This window comes from Cygnus atratus, chromosome 5 (genome assembly GCF_013377495.2).
Source record: "Cygnus atratus isolate AKBS03 ecotype Queensland, Australia chromosome 5, CAtr_DNAZoo_HiC_assembly, whole genome shotgun sequence".
In the NCBI taxonomy this organism is placed as follows: Eukaryota; Metazoa; Chordata; class Aves; order Anseriformes; family Anatidae; genus Cygnus; species Cygnus atratus.
In genome coordinates, this window is record NC_066366.1 from 49,642,575 (window position 1) to 49,667,011 (window position 24,437).

The 24,437-nt window shown below is 38.3% G+C and overlaps 1 protein-coding gene across 2 annotated transcripts in view; it reads left to right on the forward strand.

Moving 5' to 3' along the window:
* UNC79 (unc-79 homolog, NALCN channel complex subunit) overlaps positions 1-24,437 on the forward strand; it is a 104,245-nt gene that overhangs the window by 25,417 nt on the left and 54,391 nt on the right. The window contains exons 13-30 of one of the 2 annotated variants that reach the window (XM_050710861.1): positions 235-406; positions 1,450-1,680; positions 3,914-4,104; positions 4,984-5,107; positions 6,151-6,291; positions 7,667-7,888; positions 8,503-8,730; positions 9,430-9,571; positions 9,984-10,063; positions 10,147-10,295; positions 11,700-11,857; positions 12,221-12,402; positions 13,673-13,874; positions 15,469-15,648; positions 16,718-16,783; positions 18,861-19,147; positions 23,044-23,226; positions 24,071-24,233. In XM_050710861.1, the coding sequence (XP_050566818.1) occupies positions 235-406; positions 1,450-1,680; positions 3,914-4,104; positions 4,984-5,107; positions 6,151-6,291; positions 7,667-7,888; positions 8,503-8,730; positions 9,430-9,571; positions 9,984-10,063; positions 10,147-10,295; positions 11,700-11,857; positions 12,221-12,402; positions 13,673-13,874; positions 15,469-15,648; positions 16,718-16,783; positions 18,861-19,147; positions 23,044-23,226; positions 24,071-24,233 (3,101 nt within the window). The remainder of the gene's footprint in view (positions 1-234; positions 407-1,449; positions 1,681-3,913; positions 4,105-4,983; positions 5,108-6,150; positions 6,292-7,666; positions 7,889-8,502; positions 8,731-9,429; positions 9,572-9,983; positions 10,064-10,146; positions 10,296-11,699; positions 11,858-12,220; positions 12,403-13,672; positions 13,875-15,468; positions 15,649-16,717; positions 16,784-18,860; positions 19,148-23,043; positions 23,227-24,070; positions 24,234-24,437) is intronic. The other variant, XM_035539447.2, reaches the window with a different exon arrangement.

Here is a 24,437-nt window from a genome sequence, read left to right on the forward strand (position 1 = left end):
TGTCTGCATAGTGCCAGGGTGCTTAACTCCTGCTGCTGTAATTAGAGCACCAATAATCTGGGAGTGTTGTCCTCATGGAAGAATTCAGCCTTGAATCCTAGAATTCAATCTTATTTTATTACTGTTCTCAGGAGAATGTTGACATAAGATGACTTAATCTATAATTATCCTTGATCAGATACCTCTATCCAGTGCAGGAAGGCTGTATTCACTGACCACAAACTTGTTTTATAGCCTGCTGAAAGAAGCAGAGTTCCATGCTGAGCAGAGAGAGTATGAGCTCAACCGCAGGAGGCAGATGGGCCTCTCCTCTTCCCATCACTCCCTGGACAACACAGACTTTGATAATAAAGATGATGACAAACATGACCAACGCCTCCTAAGCCAGTTTGGAATCTGGTTCTTGGTAAGAAAATCTTTTTCTTCTATTTCTGAAGCCTAAATGTTATCTCTGCCTTTTTTTTTTTTTATTTCCTTTTCCCATTGTATGAATTTAGTTGGATACTTCTCTGATTTGTAAGAAAAATGGAGTTCTGTGATACTCTCAGTTTTGGAGATTACAGGACTAGTTTGGATGGAGCTTCTCACTGCCTTCTGACTCCTCTATTGAGTGTATAATAGCTATTCACCCTCTTCAGCTTTTTATTATCTCTCTGTCTTCTGAATGTTTTTTGCTGAATGTTCTCTGCTGAATGCCATTATTTTAACCCTGAGATGCAATCCCCTTTCTTTTTTTTTTTTTTTGGATTCAGTGCAGAACCTGACTTGAAAGTTTCTCTCTCGTCCCTAGATGGTAGTAAAAGCTCAAATAGTGGATCATTATGGATTTAGCAATGTGGCTGGTCTGTGAATTCATGTACAAACTTGATCTCAGATTTGGGACAGTTTTACAGTGAAGATACTGTTCTAGAAAAAAGTAAGTTAGGAGACAGAGAGACGACTACTGTTAATCATTCTGTGAGAATTTTTGAGGACAAAAATTCAAAATTGTAACCCTTTTATAAAGCAAAGATCACCTATACCAAGTAAACATCCTCTTTCAGATTTTTTTGATACCCTTCATTTGGTTTGTCTTTACAATTTCTACATTTTGTATGTGTATTTGTATCACATATTTTACTGGACATTAGATTACCTTTTGAAATTAAAAGTAATTTTAAAGCTTAAACCAGAATATTTCAGTTTGTTGCAGCGTTCTATATAGAAATTGTCAATGTTGAAACTGAGAAAGAAAGAAATTAAATGCTTAATTTTTTCTTCTCATTGCTATTTTCTGGTTAGGAAAATGTTTTTTTCAATTACCTTGTGCCAAGCTCTACTTAAAACTGATCAGCTCAGTTACTGTCTATGTAATCTGCATCCATGTATCTCTGAAAATATGCAAAATATAGTAGACAAACATTTCTAGATTTAAAGGTGGGAAACGTGATTTGTGTTTCTGTCTTGCAGGTGAGCCTTTGCACTCCCAGTGAGAATACACCCACAGAGAGTTTAGCAAGGCTGGTTAGCATGGTATTCCAGTGGTTTCACTCTACAGCTTACATGATGGATGATGAAGTTGGTAGCCTGGTTGAAAAACTCAAACCCCAGTTTGTTACTAAGTGGTTGAAGACAGTTTGTGATGTTCGCTTTGATGTCATGGTTATGTGCCTCCTTCCTAAACCAATGGAGTTTGCCAGGGTGAGGGTAATTTATCTGAAGGTTAATTTATTTGCCATAGACATTAACGTAAAATAGATAAAGACTATTTCTCCCCAGCCCTCTCAAGGCAAAAGAAATATTATTGGTAAAGGAGCAGTGGAGTTCAGGAATTTTTCCTCTTCATAGCTTTTCTGGTTTTACTGTGCCAGAGGTGGGGGATTATTTACAGTAATATGAACACAGAGTGGAAGAATATTTTGGGGATTGAAAGATACTGTGCTTTTTCAATAGCTGCACATCTCCATTATGCTGCCAAAGCATACAAATTTCTCTTGAGAAACAGGTTTCACTTGCCAGCTTCCAGGTGTGAGCCTGTCCTTTACTGGCCTGCTTTACTAATACGTTTCTCTGTTCTTTGCATATTTCATCTCTGCAGCTGTGAAGTAAGATTCATGAAATCACATGGTTGTAACTGAAGGGAATTTTGAGCATACTGACGCCCTTTAGCTTTGGATACCTAATTTCAGTTAAGAGACTAGTCTGCCATGGTATGCCTTATTGCTGATGGAGGGAAGGAGACTTACCTGGAAGGTCATTCAGGGTGCCTAAGTGAGACCCATGCTGGAATCACTCCTAGAAAGTCTTTCTTACTCCCTCCTTTAATTGTGAAACAGAACTTGCCACTTAACTTCTATGCTGAAGGCATGCATCAAAGTTAGACATGTGAATATTCCGCTATAGAAAACTAGATATCAGGATGAAAATAGGAACTTTGTGAGATGTGTAAGACTTTTTCCACATTTATTGCAGCCAGCTATAGATGTGCTTTTGTAGAATTCAGAGACAACTTTCATTTCATGACCTTCTTATGTTAAATGTCCAATCACAGAATCCTTTAGGTTGGAAAAGACCTCCAAGATAATCAAGTCCAACCGTTAACCTAGTATTGCCAAGTCTACCACTAAATCCTGTCCCTACGCACCTCATCTCCATGTCTTTTGAATACCTCCAGGGATGGTGGCTCAAACACTTCCCTGGGCAGCCTGTTCCAATGCCTCACAGCCCTTTCAGTGAAGAAAAGTTTTCTAATACCCAACCTAAATCTCCTCTCGTGCAACTTGAGGCTGCTCCTCCTAAGACTTGTTCTCTAGACCCTTCACCAGCTTCATTGCCCTTCTTTGGACACATTTTGGACATCTGTTTTATTTCCTAGAATTCAGTGGCTAGTATAGGAAGAGCCATAAAGACTTGGTGTGATACATAATATTATCAGGGATGAAGCGTGCATCCATGGATTTTTCACGACCTTGTAAGTGGTATTTGCTGTGCAAGTGCAGACCAGCATATGTGTAAGTCTTACTCTGAACCACCTCTCTGAAGATAGGCCTTGTCTGTGTGGGAGGATTGGAGGACGGCTGAAGGAATTTGAGAGGTGAATGGATGCACAGGGTGTTAGAATTGAAGAAAGCAGATCTTGAGTTTGAGACTAAGGAGAGAAAGGGCTGAACCTCATGCCGTAGTCTGTTGTGGACCTTTTTCTTGTCTTGGATCCAGCCCTTTTAAAAGTTTTATTACCCCCCACTGCAGTGTTGAAGACTAGACTGACAACTTGCCAGATATGCAAAGGTTCACTAGAACATGAAGACAAACAGCCATGAAATTAGCTGTGATGAATGGAGAAAAAATAGTTTGTTGGCTGAGATTACCAGTAGTTGCTGCCAAAACAGCAGGCATCTCTAGAGCCATTAGTAAGGAACAGCAGATGTGAGCTGAGGTCAGTTAGAATAATTAGTCTCTGTAGACTAGTGATTTATGTACTTAGAGGTATATTTTTTGGCTTCCTTCACTCAGGACCTTCCCTCAAAGAAATAATAACAAACAAACAAAAAAAAACAAAACACAAAAGAACCAAACTTTCAAAAGAAAGATCCATTACTCTAGTGGCCCAGAGCAAATACTTTAAGGTGTAAGTTTGACCAAACAAATCTGTCCTTCACTGAGAATTGTAAGCAATCGGAGGTTATTTTGTGTCATGGCCTGGAAGTAAGCGTACTTCATCTAAATCTTGGACAGTGCTTCCTAGATTGTGGGTCAAACTAGAGCGGAAAAAACCAATGTAATCCCCATGGCTGTATTCTAAATTCAGGCTGGCAGGTGCTGATAATCATCCTTCATGATTTCTTGGCTGTAATATGCTGAGCAAATTGGTGCTGGACCAGTTACAGGGATTAGAAATATTGCTCATAAGTATCATTCCTGGAAATGCCCACAGGTTGGTGGATACTGGGACAAATCGTGTAGTGCTGTGACCCAATTAAAAGAAGGGCTGAATCGAATCCTTTGCCTGATTCCGTACAATGTAATAAACCAGCCGGTGTGGGAATGTATTATGCCAGAGTGGCTGGAAGCTATAAGGACAGAAGTGCCTGATAATCAACTGAAAGAATTCCGGGAAGTGTTAAGGTATGTAGGTATTTGTAGAAACCATTTTATCATTATATATGTTGATTTTGGAGGGTATTAGTGCAATAAAATGTTGACAAAGAATAAAAATGCCATTCAGCCTGCTCTCCTGTGTGCAATAGACTAGCAAGTGAATGCTGCTGAATTTTTCATGAATTATATTTAGACTAGAGCAGTTCAGCTTTGGGAAAGTTTCCTTTTATTGCTGCTGATATCCTTGAATCAGCTTCTTTGCTCTGAACAAGGCACACTTCCAGTGGCTTCCTGTAGCATGGTGAAGGAAGCATCTTTCTCCTTCTGGCCAGCTGTTGAGGAGAAATATTGGGGATTAGTAGAGCTGGCACTGAAAGAGAGTTGATTTGTATTGATTTAGCTAGTATCTTCCCCCATTGAGCAAAGAAAATGCCAGAATAGGGGTGGTGACTGCTGGAGTCATAATTTCATGTTTGGTGTATACCTTTCACAATCCAGCTTCACATTGCTTTTTACCGTGTAAAATGCTCTGAAACTGCCTGTAATTTTGCATTTGTAGGGACTGATGAAAACGTGTTTAGCGTGAATAAGGAATAGTGATGGAGTGGTAAGATGAAAATTTTCCTGTACATTGAATTTTGAAATCAAGTGAAACTGGGCAGGAGATGAGATGTGGTACAAATTCTTAAGGTGTATCAATAAATTCAGGGTGATAATGTGCAATCAGGACAGGTAGTATCATCGACCTAGCAAAACTCCCCTGGAGAATGAGGATGCAAATAAAACACCAGAAGCGTCATCAGTGCTGGTTATGAGATTGCCTTTCTACTAGTTTTCTGCTTTCATATCTTACACAGTGTATGTTGTGGTAATTCAGCGATGCTATGTTTTTGTTCTCCTTTTCAGCAAAATGTTTGACATTGAACTTTGCCCTCTCCCTTTCTCCATGGAGGAGATGTTTGGCTTCATTAGTTGTCGATTCACAGGGTATCCATCCTCTGTGCAAGAGCAAGCATTGCTTTGGCTGCATGTAAGTGTACTCTCTTGACAAGTCATGCTGATGCAGCTTATGATTTTGAGAGGAAAAAAAGAAGCCATTGACAAGGGATTATGGAACCTTTCTGCCCCTTGTGTAAGGTGGTTGGTAGACAGGTCCTGGGAAGCTCTACGTTACTAGCCTATCACAACAATATACAGGAAGTCTGGGAATTCTTTTCCCTTTGGTTGTATCTTTAGGGCCATTCAGTTATCTCTTTCTGCCAGCAGAACTCTTTAGGCTCCACAGAATTTGGTCTTTAAATTCCAAAATTAATTCCAAACTCTAGAAGCAGCTGTAGTCATTCCCACATAAGAAGAACTGGATCAGACTTGCTCTATACCCACCAAGCTTTCTGCTTCTCTGGCAGTCTCGTGCTGTATTTGCCCATTTGTCCATATTCAATGGCATTCACCCAATGTTCATATTCAAATACTACAGGAAAAATCATGTCAGCTTTGGGGACAGTCAATTCAAAAGGGTATAAAATTTTCCATGGCACCTCAGAATAATACTGGTAATCTTCATTATTCATTCATATTACCACAGTGATTTGCAGATAACCAATCTTGTCAGTATATTGACATCTGTAGGCTACCATTCTGGCTGGTTTGTTAGAATAAATACAGGAATTCTAATTTAGGTAATAACAAAGATAGTTATTCATCCAAGTATTTGTAATATTTTAGCTTTGCATAAACTTTTTTGTGGAACAGTTTCACATACCTATGTGTTTGCGCATAAAACTGTTCGCAATGTGCACCAAGCATCATGCCAACAAATATTTTGAAAATGCACTTTTTTGGCCAGTTCTCTTTTGCCCTGATTTGAAGAGAAACCTAAGCTCTCAGCTCACGTGACCAAATCCCAAAATTAAATGCATGAAACTTGCTGAACTCAATATGATGTGATAACTATGCTTATAAAGTAGCTTATAAAGTATGCTTATAAGTATAAAGTAGCTTATAAGTATGCTTATAAAGTATTTTTTACCAATCTCGAAACTCATACTTTTTTTGCTTATTGTCTTTCCTCAGGTGTTATCTGAGCTTGACATTGTTGTTCCTCTTCAGTTACTAATCAGCATGTTTTCTGATGGAGTTAATTCTGTAAAAGAGTTAGCAAATCAAAGAAAATCCAGAGCCAGTGAACTGGCGGGAAATCTTGCAGCTCGGAGGGTAACAGTTATTTATCCTGCTTATTCTTTTGCTTTGAACAATTTTCCTAATAGAATGCATGTGAAAATTTAAAAAGTCATTTTTCAGTATGGCAACATTTGATTGGAAACGCAATACAAATTTTGAGAGTGAAAGAAAATTGGCATGGCTTCTTCAGATAATACCTCTCCGTCACCTGGTCAGTGTCAAGATAATGCAAATATGGGAGTTAACTGCACAGTTTTTCCTCCATGGACTCAGTTGGGATATTTGTGGTGTGTTTGTCATGGTATCTTTTCCATCTATTTCATTCTCTTCATGTTCTTTTAATGGCTGTTAACAACAGCTTTTTTTTTTTTTTTTGGACAACTGGTTACGCAGAGTGAGTTTTTGTATTCAGGTACAAATTCGGTGGGCCTAGGGATGTTCTGGGAGGATGACAGAACAGAATTTGTTTCTGTTTTCTTGCATTTTTCCCCCTCCAAGAGATGCAAAAATTGATGTCAAGGAAACTTGTCTGTCAGGAAGAAAATGTTTGCAAACATGTAGGCATTACCCATACTTGGGCTGATGTGATTAAATTCCCAGTAGTCTCCTACTGAATGCTTCAGGGACAGAAGAAGCGGTGTTCAAAGGTCAGATCTTTAGATTTAAGGACCTACAGCATCTAGGCAATTGATGATTCTTTTCTTGTAGTCCTTCTAAACTCTGATGTAGCTCAGTAGAGAGTACAACTAGCCTGTAACCACTTCTAAACTAAGCAGAAAAAAATGGACAATCTTACTGTCTGGTATTCCAGACCATAGCTGGCCTAAAAATAGATCTTGTGTTACTTAACTGTTTATCTCCTTGGAACAATTGGAGGTTCTGATGGTGTTGTAGGTGGCCTGTGGTGGTTGAATGTAAATCTGTGCAGAAGTGCATGTCTTGCTATTGTTATATCTAGTTCATTTCCAGCTACCTGTACCCTTGGTATAGCCTTAGTTATACTGCTGTGAGTACTGTGAGGTACCCACATTTATTAGCTTCCTGCTATTGAAGCTGGTATGTCTGGATCATGGGGACGATCGTTGTAACTTGATAACCACTTTACTACCTGCACCAATTTTCTGTTTTGTTTATGATGATAAAATTCCTTCTTAGTGGAAATAAGGTAATGAATGACAGCCATTTAACCTAAGAGAATACATACATCTGTGCAGAATATGATTATTGTACTTATACCATATTTTATCATTTAATGGCACTAAGGGACATACATAGATTCAAAAAAAAAAGCTACCAAACAAAATAGTAAGGGTATCAAAGTTCTAGACATTTACCACAGTCTCGTATAGGATGAAATTGCTTAAATGCCTAACATTCATTTGGACATGTTTATTTTATGTGTCTTCAGGTAAGCGTTGCTTCTGACCCTGGGCGCAGAGTTCAGCACAACATGCTGAGTCCTTTCCCAAGTCCCTTCCAGAGCCCATTTCGGAGTCCAACACGTAGTCCTTTTCATAGTCCCTTCAAGAACTTTGGACACCCCAGTGGAAAGACAATTGACTTTGACTGTGAGGATGATGAAATGAATCTTAATTGCTTCATTCTGATGTTTGATCTCATCTTGAAGCAGGTACTTGCAGAAGAAAAACATCCATGTTGATGGACAGTGAAGTTCTGTAGTCACTTTTGTCTCTGCTTTAATCCTGTATTGAGTCCCTTTATGCTGTGGGACTGGCATGAAGTACAAGGCATTGAAATCTTTCTGCAGCTTTCACGTGGCTTTACCCATACAAGAGTTATGGGTTCATGGTCAGCGAAGAGAAGGTAGATACCTCCACATCATTTTAGGTGCCTCATAGCAATGAAATTAACTTCTCCTTGGAGATGTGGTTATTTCTACAGACTAGAAGCAGAGGCTTGTTGATGGGCTTAGATTAGATGCATAATTTTTGGGTAGGTAAAGTTATACATTGTGAATCTAAGCCCAAGTGTTTTGGATAACTGTCTCCAGGTAATGTTAATGGATCCTGTGCTTGAAATTGTCTAATTACCTTCAAAATCTTACTCCAGCTGTTCAAGCTTTGTCCTGAACATCAGTGGCAATTTAAAATTGTGAGTCACAGTTTATCTCAGTTCTCATCCCAGTAATGCAATACACTGGAAGAAATGCAGGAATAGGCAGGACTGCGCTCTATTTTTTTTTTAAATAAATAGTAAGTCCTTATTCTTTTCACTCTCTTTCAGATGGAACTCCAGGATGATGGTGTCACTTTGGGCTTAGAGAACAGCATTTCAAAAGATATAATATCCATCATAAACAATGTGTTACAGGCACCTTGGGGTGGTTCTCACAGCTGTCAGAAAGATGAAAAAGCAGTAGAATGTGGTCTTTGTCAGTCCAGCATTCTGTGTTACCAGCTGGGTTTTGAGCTGTTGGAACAGCTTGCTCCAAGAGAAGAAATCAGACTTGTGGTAAGTACAGAAAGAAAGCACCTCTGTTACTGGCGTGCTGAAACTCCTCTACTTCATTTTGCTCATTCCGTTGTGATGGCATGGAAGAGTTGGGAGGTTAAAGCAAAAATGCCACTGAATTTATAATCTTCTAAGTTTGAATTGATTCAGAGAACACAGGGAAGATGGCAATATTCATGCAGTATGAACTCTTCTCTCTTTCACCATTGTCTGGTTTGGAAGTACACTCCTATGATACCATCTTAAATAAAATGTGAAATACTTAGTGCTTTTCATCTTCTTTTAAAAGCTAAGAGTGGGTATCTTCAAATGATTATTGCCTTTGAGAGAATCAGATTGCAAGTGGGCAACTTAAAAAATCTTAGTTGATGCTTGATTGTTGAAAATGCTGAGAAAGGAGGACACGTTTAGTGAAACCAGTGTGATTGGATGCCCCTCAGCTCCAATATGCATACACAATAGCTGTTAAGTGCTATCGCTTAAATCCATGTTTGAAACACAGTCTTATTGTCAATATCCATTTGCTGATGCAGAATTTTAGATATGCAGGTGATTTGAATGCATGAGTGTACATGGAAACTGGACAGTGTCTGCCTCATTTTGGCTCAGCTTATCCACACTAAATATTAAACAACAGCATATGGCTTAATGTATACAGAAAACATCAAGAAATGAATTTAACTTACTATGTTCTTAAAGGAGCCCACAGATAACCTCGAGGATAGTCTTCTGTATACTAGACCTGAGTTTATTATAGGAACTGAAGGAGAAGAAGATGACAAATCAGCACCAAAACATGGAGAAAACCCAGGAAATCACACAGAGACCACAGAAAATGCTGGTAGGTTCAGGGTGAGAAGACAGAGTATTTAAGTAAGGCTTTAAATGAAACATTCCACTTACATAGAATACAAGGTTTTGAAGCAGTTTTTCAGGTCCAACAGTGCATAGTCACTTTTTTTCTCATGCAGTTAATTCAACATATCAACAGGAAGGCTGTATTATGTTGACTGCAAGTGTGACTGACTCTCAAAAAGCATTAGAAGAAATCTTGGCTTTGTGGACATATAAAGTAGCAAAACATTAGATGCCAAATTCTGTGCAGTTGTAACTCAACTGACATCAGTGTTACTGTAGCAAGAATTAATTTACCTCTGATTGCTTTCACATTCTGTAGTTTCACTTTGAATCAGCAAATTTGACAAATTTGAGGGGAATTTGTCACCAATTTATGTAACTTACTTTTTTAACAGCAATAAAGAATGACACAGAAAGAAAATTTTGTTATCAGCAACTTCCAGTTACCTTGAAGCTCATATACACAATACTGCAGGTAAAATTAATGATGTTTGTTTAGTTTGAATTTTCAGTTAAGTGGTTTCACTGTGTTGAGAGTAGTGCATCTTGCTTACACAGGAAATGTCAAGATTTGAAGAACCAGACATTCTTTTTAACATGCTGAACTGTCTGAAGATTCTTTGTCTTCATGGGGAATGCCTGTATATAGCAAGAAAGGACCATCCACAATTTCTTGCTTATATTCAAGATCACATGCTGATTGCAAGGTAGGTTTTTATCACAAGTTTTGTTTTTGTACTTTTTTGATTCCCCAACTATACATTCATTTCTGATATTAAAGAAATTGCAGGTTTAGTAGGGAAAATTAACAGAAGGTCATAGAGAAGTGTGGAAAGTTTTAAGTAGCTGTATAAGGGCACATTGGATAGACTTAATTATGAAGCTTCAAATGGAGCCAAGGTACCCTGCATTGCCCAGTTCTATGTTACCTGAACACCTCTAATCCTAAAAGAGGTGAATGTACAGTTGAGCAAAGGCCTTTTAATCTCTGCTACCGTATCAAAAAAAAAAAAAAAAGTAATTATTTTGAGTTAATTCAAAGTGTGTAATTTTTTTTCCATACCCCTAGAGAAACGGGAAGGTTTTGGGGTCTAATGAAACATTGATAAGCATTTTATATTGCTCTGAATCTGTCTGGAAATAAGTTCTGGTATTGTTCAGTTCATTATATTCTGTCTGCTTGAGGTGTTGTACTTCAAGAGAGATAAGATTAAAACTCTGCCTCTCTGCCTGAGATCCTTCTTCAGGCTGTAGCCACACTTTAAAAGAGTAGTGAAGCAGCTCAAAAAGAAGAGAACAAAGTGCTGCACAGGAACCAAATATGAGAACCCCCAGCCCACTGTTGAAGTGAGGGCATGTGGTCTAAGTATTAAAACTCCCATACTGGTAGCCTGAAGTGACCTAAAATGGAGTGTTCAATTCACTTAATCCCGGGGTTGTTTCTCTTTTAGGTTATCCCACGTAGGCTTTCTTTTAATAATAAATAATTAAAAAAAAAAAGTACAAGGAGAATTTTGTCAAAAAATATAAATTTTGCAGAAGGCATTCTCGTTGGAAGAAAAAAAAAAGTCTTTAGAACCACAGAATTACAGAATAAGAGCTTCAGGAAGCAGTCTGAACTAGTAAGACCTTGAAGTTAGAGTCAGCTTTTGGCAGCTTATTCTACAACACTCAAACTTTTGCTAAGAAACAAATAAATAGTGAGTATTCATTATCATAGTGATTTGTGAATGTATGTGACTCATGATGTCAAGGAGGTTGACATGGCTCGTGTGCTGAACTTGGTCATGTTGAAAATGATGATTTATAGCACAGATTATGTTTCATGGCAGTTGTGCCATGAATTAGGAAAAATCTTGTTAAATCTAAAGTGTTTGAATGTTAGGAATATTTGAACCTGGATTTTCAAGAAAAACTGTTGCATTTGAAGATTTCCAAGTGGCTCTATTCACCTAACAGCAACTCTGCAGTATTCGCATAAAGGCTAAGGATGGCTTACATAGATTTTCACGAAAAGTGCACTCCCTCTAACAGTACAGTGTGGGCATTTAGAAGAAAGTATGTCAAGGGAGCGCTTTTATAAGCGTACTTGCTGTGTTTGGTCTTTCCAGCTTATGGGGAGTTGTGAAGTCTGAATTCTCTCAGCTTTCTTCCCTGGCAGTCCCGCTTCTTCTTCATGCACTTTCGCTTCCCCATGGAGCCGACATTTTCTGGACAATCATAAACAGCAATTTTAACAGCAAAGATTGGAAGATGAGGTTTGAAGCAGGTAGGCCTGAGAAACATATGCTATTTACTCCTTGTTGCTTCACTGAAGAGCTAGAGCTTTCTCTGCTGTAACTGATGAGACTTGTAATGGGTGATTACATCTTTTTGCTGGTTTGGGGAGTTTGGGAGGTAGTTGGGTACAAAACCATGGCACAAAAATGCAATAGAATAGAGGAGAACATAAGGCATTCTGGATAATCAGAGCAAGACCAAAATCACAATAACACCTCCGAGCTGTTCTTTGTTGCTACTTTCTAAGATGTGCATATTTCTAGGAGAGATACAATTATTAAGACATGAAGGGCATAAAGAAGCCATTGTCTAAATTAATATTCATATTTTCTTTCTCTGGGGGCTGCTACAGTGGAGAAAGTGGCTGTGTTGTGCAGATTTTTGGATATCCACTCCGTGACAAAAAACCACCTACTGAAGTACTCTTTGGCTCATGCATTCTGCTGTTTCCTGACTGCTGTGGAAGATGTCAACCCAGCAGTAGCTACAAGAGCTGGACTATTGCTTGACACCATAAAACGGCCAGCTTTACAGGTAGGTTCATTATACAGGGGAAAAATGCATTGAAACAGGAATTTGAGTTTTGACCCAACGTTCAAAATGGTTCACATGGACAGTGGCACAGTCACTGCTGATACCTCTTTAGACAAGCCTTATAGATCTTGGTATTTGACATACACATGGGAAAGATACTGCCTGAGCCCCAACTTTGATGACTACAAAGGATTACTATGACATTTGAGCTGTTATCATAGAAAGCTGTAAGTGTTTTTATTATTTTAAAATGTACTGACATTTTTCATTTTAAAACTAAAAGGTTTTACGATTCTCATTACATCCTGTTGAGCTGATAGTGAGAAAATACATTCAAGCAAAACCAAACATGGTCTTAATATTTGCAAAACTTACTTAGACATATAATTGTAAGCGTGTGAGAGGCCTTGCCAGTGAAAATTGTCATGATTAAAACAAAGTGCATATAAAAATGGATCAAAGCCTACATAAACAAATAAGATATTGAGGGAAAAAAAATCTCATAGTATAAAATTCAATTCTAGTTCTCTAGAGGACATAATTAAAATGTATTTTAAAAAATTTAGTGCTGCTGCCTATGAAATGCTGTTAATACTTGCTAATTTTATTCCATATAGAATCTTTTCAAAATATTTTCCAGAGAACTTGAATTCTTTTGAACTAAGAAAAATAAATGCATAGTTCACTGAAGAGTTCACTGAAGAATACAGACTGGTCCCAGTATCTTACAGTTACATATTTAATGTCTGGATTTACTTTTCAAACCTAAGTCTTTACAGTATGCCCAAAATTCTAGTGCAGATAAAATAGAGAAGCATTTTATGACTCAAATTCCTTCTGATACATTTCACCACATAATCCTTTCTCGGTTTGGGCTTGGCAATTCATTATTTTTCTGATCAAGGGCTTTATTCAGTTGCATAAAGGTAAGCCTTTTCTCACCCAGGGATTTGTGAAAAGAATACTTTGATATTGCAAATCAAATGTGTAGTAAGACAGAACTTTTGCCCATACTTTTGTATTCCTCAAAACCTTGGAAACTTCCCATTTTAAACATCACATTTGTTTATGTCCTTACTTACCTTTTCCTTTGATATCAGTAGCATTAGTCCTGAATTAAAGGAAAAAGGAAAAGAAGCTAAATTTTTATCCTTTAAGAACTGTGGGGAGAAGTTAGAACTTTGACCCTCCTTTGCTTTAAAAAAATGTTTATTATCTTCACATCTCAGTACTGTGTTGTTGTTGTTGTTGTTTTTTTTTTTCTCTATAGGGTCTTTGCCTCTGCCTTGATTTCCAGTTTGACACAGTTGTCAAGGACAGGCCCACAATTCTTAGTAAGCTTTTGCTACTTCATTTTCTAAAAGCGGATATTCCAGCTTTGAGCTGGGAGTTTTTTGTGAATCGCTTTGAGACCTTGTCTCTGGAAGCACAGCTTCATCTGGACTGCAACAAAGAATTCCCTTTCCCAACAAGTAAGCAGAGTCCAAATCAATCTGATCACCTTTTATCAGCTTCTGGAATTTCAGCTGTATTCAAGGGTCTGAGAGAAATGTAGGCCTCACTTGTATAAATTGCGTGAAACTAAGTAATCTTGCAGGCCAGAAGAGAGTAACTCAAAGTGAGCACTTTTTGAATGCCTGAATGCAGATTAGATTATATTCCATTGCACCTTTGGGCATCATATTTTACTCTCAATAGGATTTAGTTGCCAGCCTTGGCTGAAACATGGTATGGTTCTGTAATCACTCAACTGCAACCTGCATTAACCCACTTGTTCTTCTGTAGATGCTTTTATGCTATCAGCATTGCTATTCTCAAAGGTCACATCTGACCCTGTTCTGTAATGATACGTACAAAGATAGCCCTAGGAGCTGCATGGTCCTTGAAACACAAGCAAATGCATGGGGCACAGCGCAAGAGGTGCACAGATTCTTAGAGCCAGTGCTCAGTTAGCTATTCCTGTAGTGACTAAAGCAAAAGTTTGTCCTGTTCGTACTTGGTTTCTTGTTGAGATACCATGTCTCTCTTCATTCACTGCTGCAGGATGTGTGTGTGGACGGGGCTTAAAATAGTTTGTGCATGATTTTTTAATATGCTGAGTAATGGAAAACTTCCTTACCCAAGTGATGGACCATGAGGCAGGCCTATTTCCATCTGATTTGCTTGGAGGAGGTGGGAAACTGCTGTTTGGACAGCATGTGCTCCCTCAGCAGCCTAATGCCTTCTCCTATGCTTGCATGGAGCCCTAAAAAAGCACAGGTGCTCCTGCTGCATCCACATAAGAAATGGAGCTGCAAACATATTTTCTTCTTCTTCATATGTGAGTACCTTGGCACAAAGCAGGGATATAGTGCTGTGGCCTGAGAAGGGAATCTCAGCAGTGGTTTCTAGCTCCTCTAGTTGCAGATGTAAGGTCAAAAGATGCTTTTCAAGATTACTTTGAACCTTTCTCTTTGCCTTTTCAAAGGCATAAGTGGTGCAAGGGATGGGGTCACTGACTGTAGTCACTCAGATACTAAAACTCCATTTGAATGCACTCTAGACATAAGTATAGAAAAGTGTTAGTGACTCCATTAAGACATGCAGTGATACTGCTGGTAACACAACTATAAACACATAATCACCCTCATAGCATTTTGGAGGCACTGATCCAGGATGATAGGTGTAGGCAGGACATGAGGTCAGTCTGGGGTAAAACTGGAGGCCTATTTGGATTTGAGTACACTAAATGTGGTCCATACTCGTGCGATTTCTGCCATTATAAATAGAGGGCACCTCAAATTCCCATAGCCCGGAATTCAGTTTGGTTCAGGAGTCTGTTTTTGTCCAGTCTCGTAGAAGGAAGGGACATCATTATTTTTTAAACACAGTTAATCTCTTTGGGATTTTATGGATTTCAGAATGAGAAGATGCAAATGAGTTCCTTGCAGATGGACCCCTTGAACCCATATGAAGCTTTCTTGACTTGAGTGGGACCTGGGGCCCAGTTGCATTTGGCACTTGGCAGCATTAGGGCCTCACCATGCTGTGGAATGAATCCTAACTTGGTCAATTGCATTTGCAAAGCTATCACTGCTGTCCGGACAAATGTCGCCAACCTCAGTGATGCAGCAATGTGGAAGATCAAGAGGGCTCGTTTCGCACGTAACCGTCAGAAGAGTGTGCGTTCCCTGAGGGACAGTGTGAAGGGACCAGTGGAGTCAAAGAGAGCGCTCTCCCTCCCAGAAACCTTAACCACCAAAATTCGTTGAGTATCTATTTATATTTTTGTGACAAGACTTACCTTCTCCCTTAGGTTTGTATCCTATTGCTAGGTACACAATGGAATTGTCAATATTTATCTAAACAGGATAGCAAATCTAGGTTTTTGACTGATTTGGGCAGTATTCAGATAATAAGTTAGTGTGTTTGACAAGGAACATAGACAAAACATTACGTTTGTCGTGTGTTTGTTTAAAATGCTGGGACAAAATGCTCCAAAACTAGGTTGTGGATAAATCTTATTTTTTATTTGTGGCTAATACACAGTAATTTTGTCTAAAATAGATATAATGTTTATAGAAAATTTCCTTGGTTACACTGCTGAATAATTGCAATTAACAAATTAGTATGCAGCATGTGTTTACACATCTTAAAAAGAACTGTTAAGTTCTCAAATGTTCTGTTGGGAATCTTCAGAATTCCTTTGTCAAGAAAATAAGGAAACACTGTCCATGCAACACGTTCTTCCTGCCAGCTTGCATAGGAGGGCCTAGGTGCTCAAAAATCATAGGCCTGTATGAAACAACGTACAGATATTATTCAAAGTAAAACTAAAGCTTACACACAGTCTCATTTAGAGAATTTCACAAACACGGAGTTGTCTTATATTCAGATTGGACCTCTTGCATTGCTCCTACCCCTATATGGGAACTGATAAAATGTTCAAACCTAGGCACTAGTGGGCTGTTAGGTTAAAAGGTTTATATATTTTCTCCAAACTAGGCAACACCATATTTTGGAACTCTTACGTAATCCTTCTTGACCCACTTCTGGTCCTGCACAGGTGCTCCTGTGGGATGACTCTTCCACCAGCAAAACCGAATGAGGGAGAAAACTAGAGTTACACAACAGGGTACACAAAATCTGTATAGCGCAGAAGTGACGTTTCAAATGGTTACACTCACTGCCTGACAACAGTGCATGAGTAGATGAACATAAATATGCTAGCAGGGAATGTATGCTGAAGTTTAAGTCATGAGTGCTGCTTATTTAAACAGAGCTGTTCTTGTTTATTTTTTGTTGTTATTTGTTTGTTTGTTATTTTTTTTTTAAGCTGTGAGCTTGACCAGACATGAGCAGTCTGCTCCAGCACTTGGCGGAACACCAGAGCAAACACCAGGTGGGTGTGAAGAGGAGGGGAGTGTTTTGAAAGGAAAGGAAAATGAAGACACTAGTGCTTGCTTTCTAGCTGACTCATGAGATAAACTTATGCAAGATGAAAGCTATATTCAAGATCTACACCCTTTTGGAAACAAGCACAGCATGGTTCCAAAAAGTGTAAATTGCAATTTTGTTCTAGATTTGTACTGAAAGTTGTCCCCAGTTGTATGTACTACTGCAGGGCTGGCGGGAGGTTGTTCAGAGGCAGCCAGCTATTGCTGCCAACGCCTCACCCTCAAATGGCTATCCCTCTCTACCTGCCCACTGTTTATTCTTTCGTTCTGATATCTTAATGTTTTTTGAAGGTTTGACTTACGTTTATTAACACTTTGCAATCACAGTACTGAACGTATCTCATTCTTCTAAGGACCTAACCAACTCCTAAACATAGTCTGTACATCTGTGGTAGAAAATAATTTATTTTATGCATACCACTTAAATGAACTAGTCCTCATGCTCATCTGTTTTTTCTAGATCTAAAACTAATCCTTGCACAATCCAAATGCAAGATCAGCATTTAAGCTAATCTTACTTGTACGGTCAGTCCTACAAACTTCAACTTAAACAGTTCTTGCAAAAGTAAGGGCTATTTCCAATACTTGAAAAGACTTATCCATTAAATGAAAACAAATAGATCATTTTGCAATTCTGTTTCATACCACCTTGCTTTATCACAATTATTCATTGTAAGATAGATTTTTAACCACAGATTAGAAAATATATCTGAATACATTTTAGCACCAATTTTAGTTAATAGTAACAGTGTTTACAGAACAAACTAAAATTAATGATGTAATAAAAACTTAATTTTAAAATGTGGTCGCTTTTGATGCTGTCAAAATAGTATTATCTGTTCTTACTTGATTACCCTAGCCAATTTTTAAAAAATTTCACATATAATGCATATATAATAAAACTATAATACAATTATATATTTTTTTATTTATGAAGGCATTTAATTTAAATTACTCTTTTAAAATAGAACAAGTTGGAATAGTATTCCTCACTGTGCTCTAGCCATGCACATATTCAGAATGATTTAATAAAAGAATCTTATACACTGATGTGTGAAATAGCTGCTGCTTTTCATGATTTCAGTTGCTATTGTAGGAACTGCTAAGCACTAATGATCTTTAATAATAGAAAAAGCCTTACACCTAGGGTGAGATGGAAGAGGATAACTCCAAAGGCAGGTCTAAAAAATAACTGGAAATACTGCATTTAAAAAATACTGGAATTTGAAAATGAAAATTCATATCCAGTTAGTGACTGTTATGTGCAGTGAGTCTGTTCTTCTTGGACAGAGAGAGGCAGCACTTCAGCTTCATTGTGCTTTGTAAGTAGCTTCTAGTCTTTCACCTGGCAACAATGCGAAGTATTACTGTTTGATTATTTCCATTCTGAGTGTATAAATGAAGTCTTAAGAGTCTTCTCTGGGAAAAAGCCACCTGAGTTTTCACATATTACATAGTGTCTCAAACATAAACAATTACAATGCCTACATTTTGGCCCAAGTTATCTGAGAGAAGTGTGGACACAATGTTAAAATGGGAAATCTTCATTCTTTTTTAATCAGTATTGGGTAGAATTTTCCCTACTTCCTACCTTTGCCATTTGGTGCATTCTTAACTGGCAAAGTCTAATGTCTGTTGTTTGCTAAGGAAAACTGAAAACTATGCCAGATGAGAATTTGATGACCATGAAATTTGATTCTCTTTTAATGCACATGAAAGTAAAGGAAGGGTAATACTCAACTTGTCAGAAAGGAACTGGAATGGGAAGACGAGCAGTTCTGGTAAATACGGGAAAGCTGAAAAATGGAATTCAGTATACTTAGTATATATTACTGTGCTGTTGAGACTGAAGCAATAGTGGAACTGTGCTGTCAAAAATGCATGCCTGTCTCTCCTGTGACATCGCCCACATGTATTTGGGCAGAAATAGAGCAATTGGCTGTGGAAGAACTTTGTGATGTATGGTGGATCCTTCTTGCGGTCTTTTCCAGTGTCTGATACCATTGTCTCTTGTACTGATAGGACAACCCTCCCCAGAGAATGATAATACAATAAAAGACCTACTGCCAGAGGATGCTGGGATTGATCACCAGACTGTTCATCAGCTGATTACTGTGCTAATGAAGTTCATGGCAAAGGATGAGAGCAGCGCTGAGTCGGACATCAGCAGTGCTAAAGCTTTTAACACAGTCAAGCGCCATCTGTATGTCCTGCTTGGTTATGACCAGCAGGAAGGATGCTTCATGATTGCACCACAAAAAATGCGTGTTTCAACCTGCTTTAATGCCTTTATTGCTGGGATAGCACAAGTAGGTGAAGGCTCTTACTAACTTTTGCAGCTATTTCTCTTTGCCTGTTGTTGAAATGGTGGTAACACAGCTGCTTTTATACCAAAATAAAGGCTGAGTGTGGTAATCCTACTTAAACCTCCTTAATGCTTCTTCAGTTGGTGAAATGAATTTGGGAGCAAGGACGACTACTTGCTTGTTTACTCTTAGAAGGCTCTCTAGTCTAACCAAGTGCTTTGTGTAGAGTTTTGCTGTGTAGTTAAAAAGTAAAGGGTTGAATTATTTATAGCTCCCTATTGGTACTCTAAACTTGCTGCATTGGTGGCATTGTAATCAGGGCTGTGTGTATGTGTGTGTGATTATTACCACTGTATGAAAAGTTAGAGACTGCTCCAAACCTCTTTGCCCTCTTTACCTAGCCTACAAATGCCTTGGCTTCCTCACATGTCATTTCCTCCTTCCATTCAGGAAGACACGGAACCTTGCAAGACTGGTCTGTAAGCTCTTTGACATTCCTTGTTTTGCAGGAGACGCCTTCTTTAGAGTGCACCAGGGCTTTCTCTTCTCACTTTTTTTAGGGAGTGGAAATGATGAACTCCTGCCTGTACAGCTAAGATAAATTAGCACTTTCTTGCCTTGTGCCTTCTGTCTCCATCTTTAGAGTAAGGAGAATTGTAATTTCTTACCTCACAATGCTCTTCTAAGACTTAATTCTTACTGATAGAGCAGTTTGAAATGTTTTCCAGCCTAGCATTACACACTTGCAGAGTATTCTTTTTATTTGTGATGTAGCATAATCATCACTTCCACACTTCCTCCTTATCACAATCTCATAAAGAATTATGTTAGGGAAGAGAGAGAGCTATGATTTCAGATCTCCTCCTGCCCCAGCTCTTGAGATGTTCACAGAAACCTTCAAATATCGCTCAAAGCTATCCTTGCTTCTTCCGTAACTGCATTTCTTGTTAGGGTTTTCTGGTTCATAAATTGTAAGGCATGATTTTTCAAAGTCAATTGTAATGAAGATCACTTGGAAAACTTCCACAGTCATGGAGAGGTCAGGTGTCGATGTTTTAGCAGGCAAAATAGAAGGCATTAATGCAAACTGGGTAGCAGCAAATGCACCCTGATCCATGCATTGTCTTGGGGCATCATTGCTATATATTGGTAATGAATAATCTTTCACTTGTAGTTTTAAGTTGAAGCGGGTAAAAGGAATTTCAGGCCTGTTTGTCTGTTTTGAGAGTCAGGCGGTGGCAATTTAGATCACAGGACAGTTTCTTCCACATTTTTCTACATGTTTTCCAAGTTTGAGTACCCAAACTTCAGTGACCATCTTTGACCAGATTATCAGAAGTACTACTTAATGCAGTCTAACTATCAGTCTCTGCCCTTTGTCTTCCTCTGCCTTTAAAATGTCTCAGGATAATCAAACTCGCCATTTCTGTTTGAAAAGCTTCATAGTTGAATCCAGCCTTCCTTGAAGTGGAATGGAGTTTGTATGAGGACTTCAGTAGGCCATGATTTTTCTCCATATATAAGTCATAAAAATTTTAATTTGTATTTTCAGGGGATTTTTTTTTCTGAGCTGTAGGGATGCTTTCTGATGAAAATCTCCTTTGCTGCAAGAGAAATGCCATCTGTTGCGATTTGAAGATGCATTTACATAATGAAAACTCAGTACAATAACTCTTAAGAGGTGCATTTCAGTTACAGCCCTCTCTCCTAGTCATAGAATTATAGATACCTCCCACCAGACCAGGTTGCCCAAACCCCATCCAGCCTCGCCTTGAACACCTCCAGGGATGGGGCATCCACAGCTTCTCTGGGCAACCTGTGCCAGTGCCTCACCACCCTCTGAGTAAAGAATTTCTTCCTGAAGTCTAATCTGAATCTCCCCTCTTTTAGTTTAAAACTGTTTGTCCTTGTCCTACCACTACGGCCCCTGGTAAAGAGTCTCTCCACATCTTTCTTGTAGGCCCCCTTTAGGTATTGGAAAGTTGCTGTAAGGGTAATAAAATAAATACTTACAAATATTTGCTTTCTACGATTAGCTCCACAGAGGGTAGGACTGGACTAACTTGCTGGTTAAATAGTTTTGATTCAAAACTAGGTTGGAATGGCCAATTCAATTAAAAAAAATCAATTTTTTGTTATTATTTTGTATCATAAAATCTGAATATTTGGAGTCCTTGAAAGCATACAATTTCTAGCAGCAGAAGTGGAAAAATGTTGCTGTTTGAAGGCAGTTCGGCGTTGTCCCGCATGGTGGCAATGTTGTACAGTCGTGTCTGGTGGGGAAGCACAGTACTTACAGGGACCTACAGTGCCTTGCCAGGCTCTGCCTCCCAGGCCGAGTTCTGCTCAGCGTTTGTAACATCATTTATTCCACATCTTCCTGTGACATCTTAAAAAAATGTCTCTGCTCAGCTTAGGACCATCTGTGTTACATTATGTGCTGTGTTAAGGCAGGGTTCTGTCTTCCTTGTATGGATGATCTTTTCCTAACCATGCTATAAAACTGTATCTCAGCCCAAGAGGACCATATTTGGTGATTATATATCATCTGTTCAACAGGCTAACCCTACAAGGATAGATAGAGACGTAGGATTCATCTGTTTAGGTCTATGCATGTAGCAGGAAAATTCCAGACAGCTTATAGGGACAAAACTCTAATCAGCTTGTTCAGGAGGGAACTTGAGAGATAAGCTTTGTGTTTGTAAATTAGGCCCCTTGTTCTAATAAAAGCAAAACCAAAAAAAAAGAAATACAGACCTGAAGGAAATGGTTGATGTGGAAGAAACTGATATTTGTGTCTGTTTAGGTGTACAGGGCTCCTGATAAAGCACCAACTCCACTTAAACTGCAGTAAGGTGATTGATCTTAGGGGATGTTCTGGAGTTTGCTTGCTGTGGTGTTGTACCTTCCTAGACATCAGCCATTCTGGGTCAGCGCCAGAGAGAAGGCCTTTTGTGGATCATTGTTATGATCTAGTTCAGCTGCTGATTCTAGGACATATGGCTTTAAAGAAAAATCATTAACGTTGCAAGGCTGTTGGGAAAATAATGAAAACTAATAATTCACTTTCAATACAAAACACAAAGTTGTGTTAGGGCAGTGAGAATATACGCTTATATTGTAGCTAGCCATCAGGTTCCAAACCTGTAGGATACGCAACAAATAGCATGATGCTCATCAGTGTTCTTGAAGGAGGCAAGGCTTATGGCTAGTAGTAATAACAGCAACCTGTCTTCAGCAACACTACTGCTTAAAAACGATGAACATTTTATAGCAAGATACTTTTCATCAGCATTATTCTTGGATCATCCTTAAAGAGTTGCATGTTTAGACTTTCTGCATAACATTACAGCTACAATGGAATTCTTGGCTCATTACCTGATTCCAGAACATGTGGCTTAAGAAAAAAAAACAGATAGCATTGCAAGACTGATGAGAAAATAATGAAAATTGTCAGTGCAGCATTAATTGAAAAAACAAACCACCACCACCAGATAACTCACAATTGCCTCTTGTCTGTTAAACATGGGATATATATCTAGCATGGTTTTGTCTGTTGAAGCATGATCAACTTGTGCCATAATATAAAGCTATCCCAGCATAATATATGCATGTATATATATACATGCCAATGTACATTAAAAGTTAGACTATGCAAGATGAAAGGCTTTCTGAATGCATCTTTTGTTTCATTTTACCTAACTAGCTAAAATTAGAGCCTGGCAAACTGGCAGAGTTTTTTAATTGATAGTAAGACGTTCTTAAAAACATTTATTTCTTTTCACTTAACTAATATCTAAACTACATTTGTTGTTTTGCTTTATCAAAAATTTTATCAAAAACTATTACCAGTGGAGTTGATTTTGGTGAGCTAACTCCTGTGATGATGTTCTTTTCAGGTAATGGACTATAACATCAACCTGGGAAAACACCTTCTTCCTTTGGTGGTGCAGGTGTTGAAATACTGCACTTGTCCTCAGCTAAGGCATTACTTTCAGCAGCCTCCTCGCTGCTCCCTCTGGTCCCTCAAACCTCACATTCGGCAGATGTGGTTAAAGGCTTTACTTGTCATTCTCTATAAGGTGAGTGGTTTTAAAAAGGTGGTGTCTACCTTAAAATTCACCTTCAGAGTGAAATTTAATTACATGGAACAATAACTGTACTGCAAATGAAAGGAACTATAAAGAATGCATCTGATTTGCATACTCTTTGTGTTTAATTTCAGTGCCTGAAGTAGTTAGGCTTTCATCTGTGCTACTGACCTGTTACTCCTGCTGTCTGTATTGGCTTTCCCATTGTTACCTGAAAAAAAAAAAAAAAAGGATATGAAAAGAGTAAAATTCTATAAATTCTATATGAAGATCTAAATGCTAATTAGAAAGATTATGAATAGTATTTAGGGTAACCTACCCTATTTTTTAAAACTAATTTTAACTTTTAAATGAGGGGTCAGCTTAATAGCTTGTAATCTTTAGTTGATTCTTTTTTTTAGGATCTGTTGTTAAAATATAGTGTGTTTACACAGTGAAATGGAGCTGTGAATACTTCTGATATTTCTTGCAGGTCTACAGGGCATACAAGGAAGAGGGAGATGCTAGAAATGAATGATAAGATGCAGGTTGAAATACAGTGTTGGGAGAAAAGTTCTGTTAAGACCTTTTTGCATTATTATTAATAGTTGATTTTATCATATAAAAGTCAAGGAAATGATATATTGAATCTTATTAATAGAAAATCTTTCCAAGTGTCTGCACAAAGCTGAAAACAGTCCTGTTTCTCATCATGTATTTAGAAATGTGCGATCAAAGGAAGGGAAGGGATATCTAGCTGACAATATTCCTGTCATTTTTCTATTTTACTGCTTAAATGCTTATCCATGGAGAAAAGTTGGGTTTTAAGCTGAAGTTTTTCTCTTTCACTGAACAGTACCCCTACAGAGACTGTGAAATCAGCAAGATTGTACTTCACCTAATCCACATCACAGTCAATACCCTCAACGCTCAATATCACAGCTGCAAGCCCCATGCAACTGCTGGTCCTTTGTATAGTGACAACAGTAACATAAGCCGATACAGTGAAAAGGAAAAAGGTACTTTAAACACTCTCATTTATATGATAGTCATTGATTTAATTCATTAAGTCTCACGGATGTTGTAGAAATGGGATATATGTGGTCTGAAATTTAGAACACAGTAGTCAGAATTAAGGCCAAAGTGTGATTTTTGTGACCAGCTATAGCCATCTATAATAAAAGAAATACATTTACTGTTTCTTTGTAGGCTAAGCATAGCAC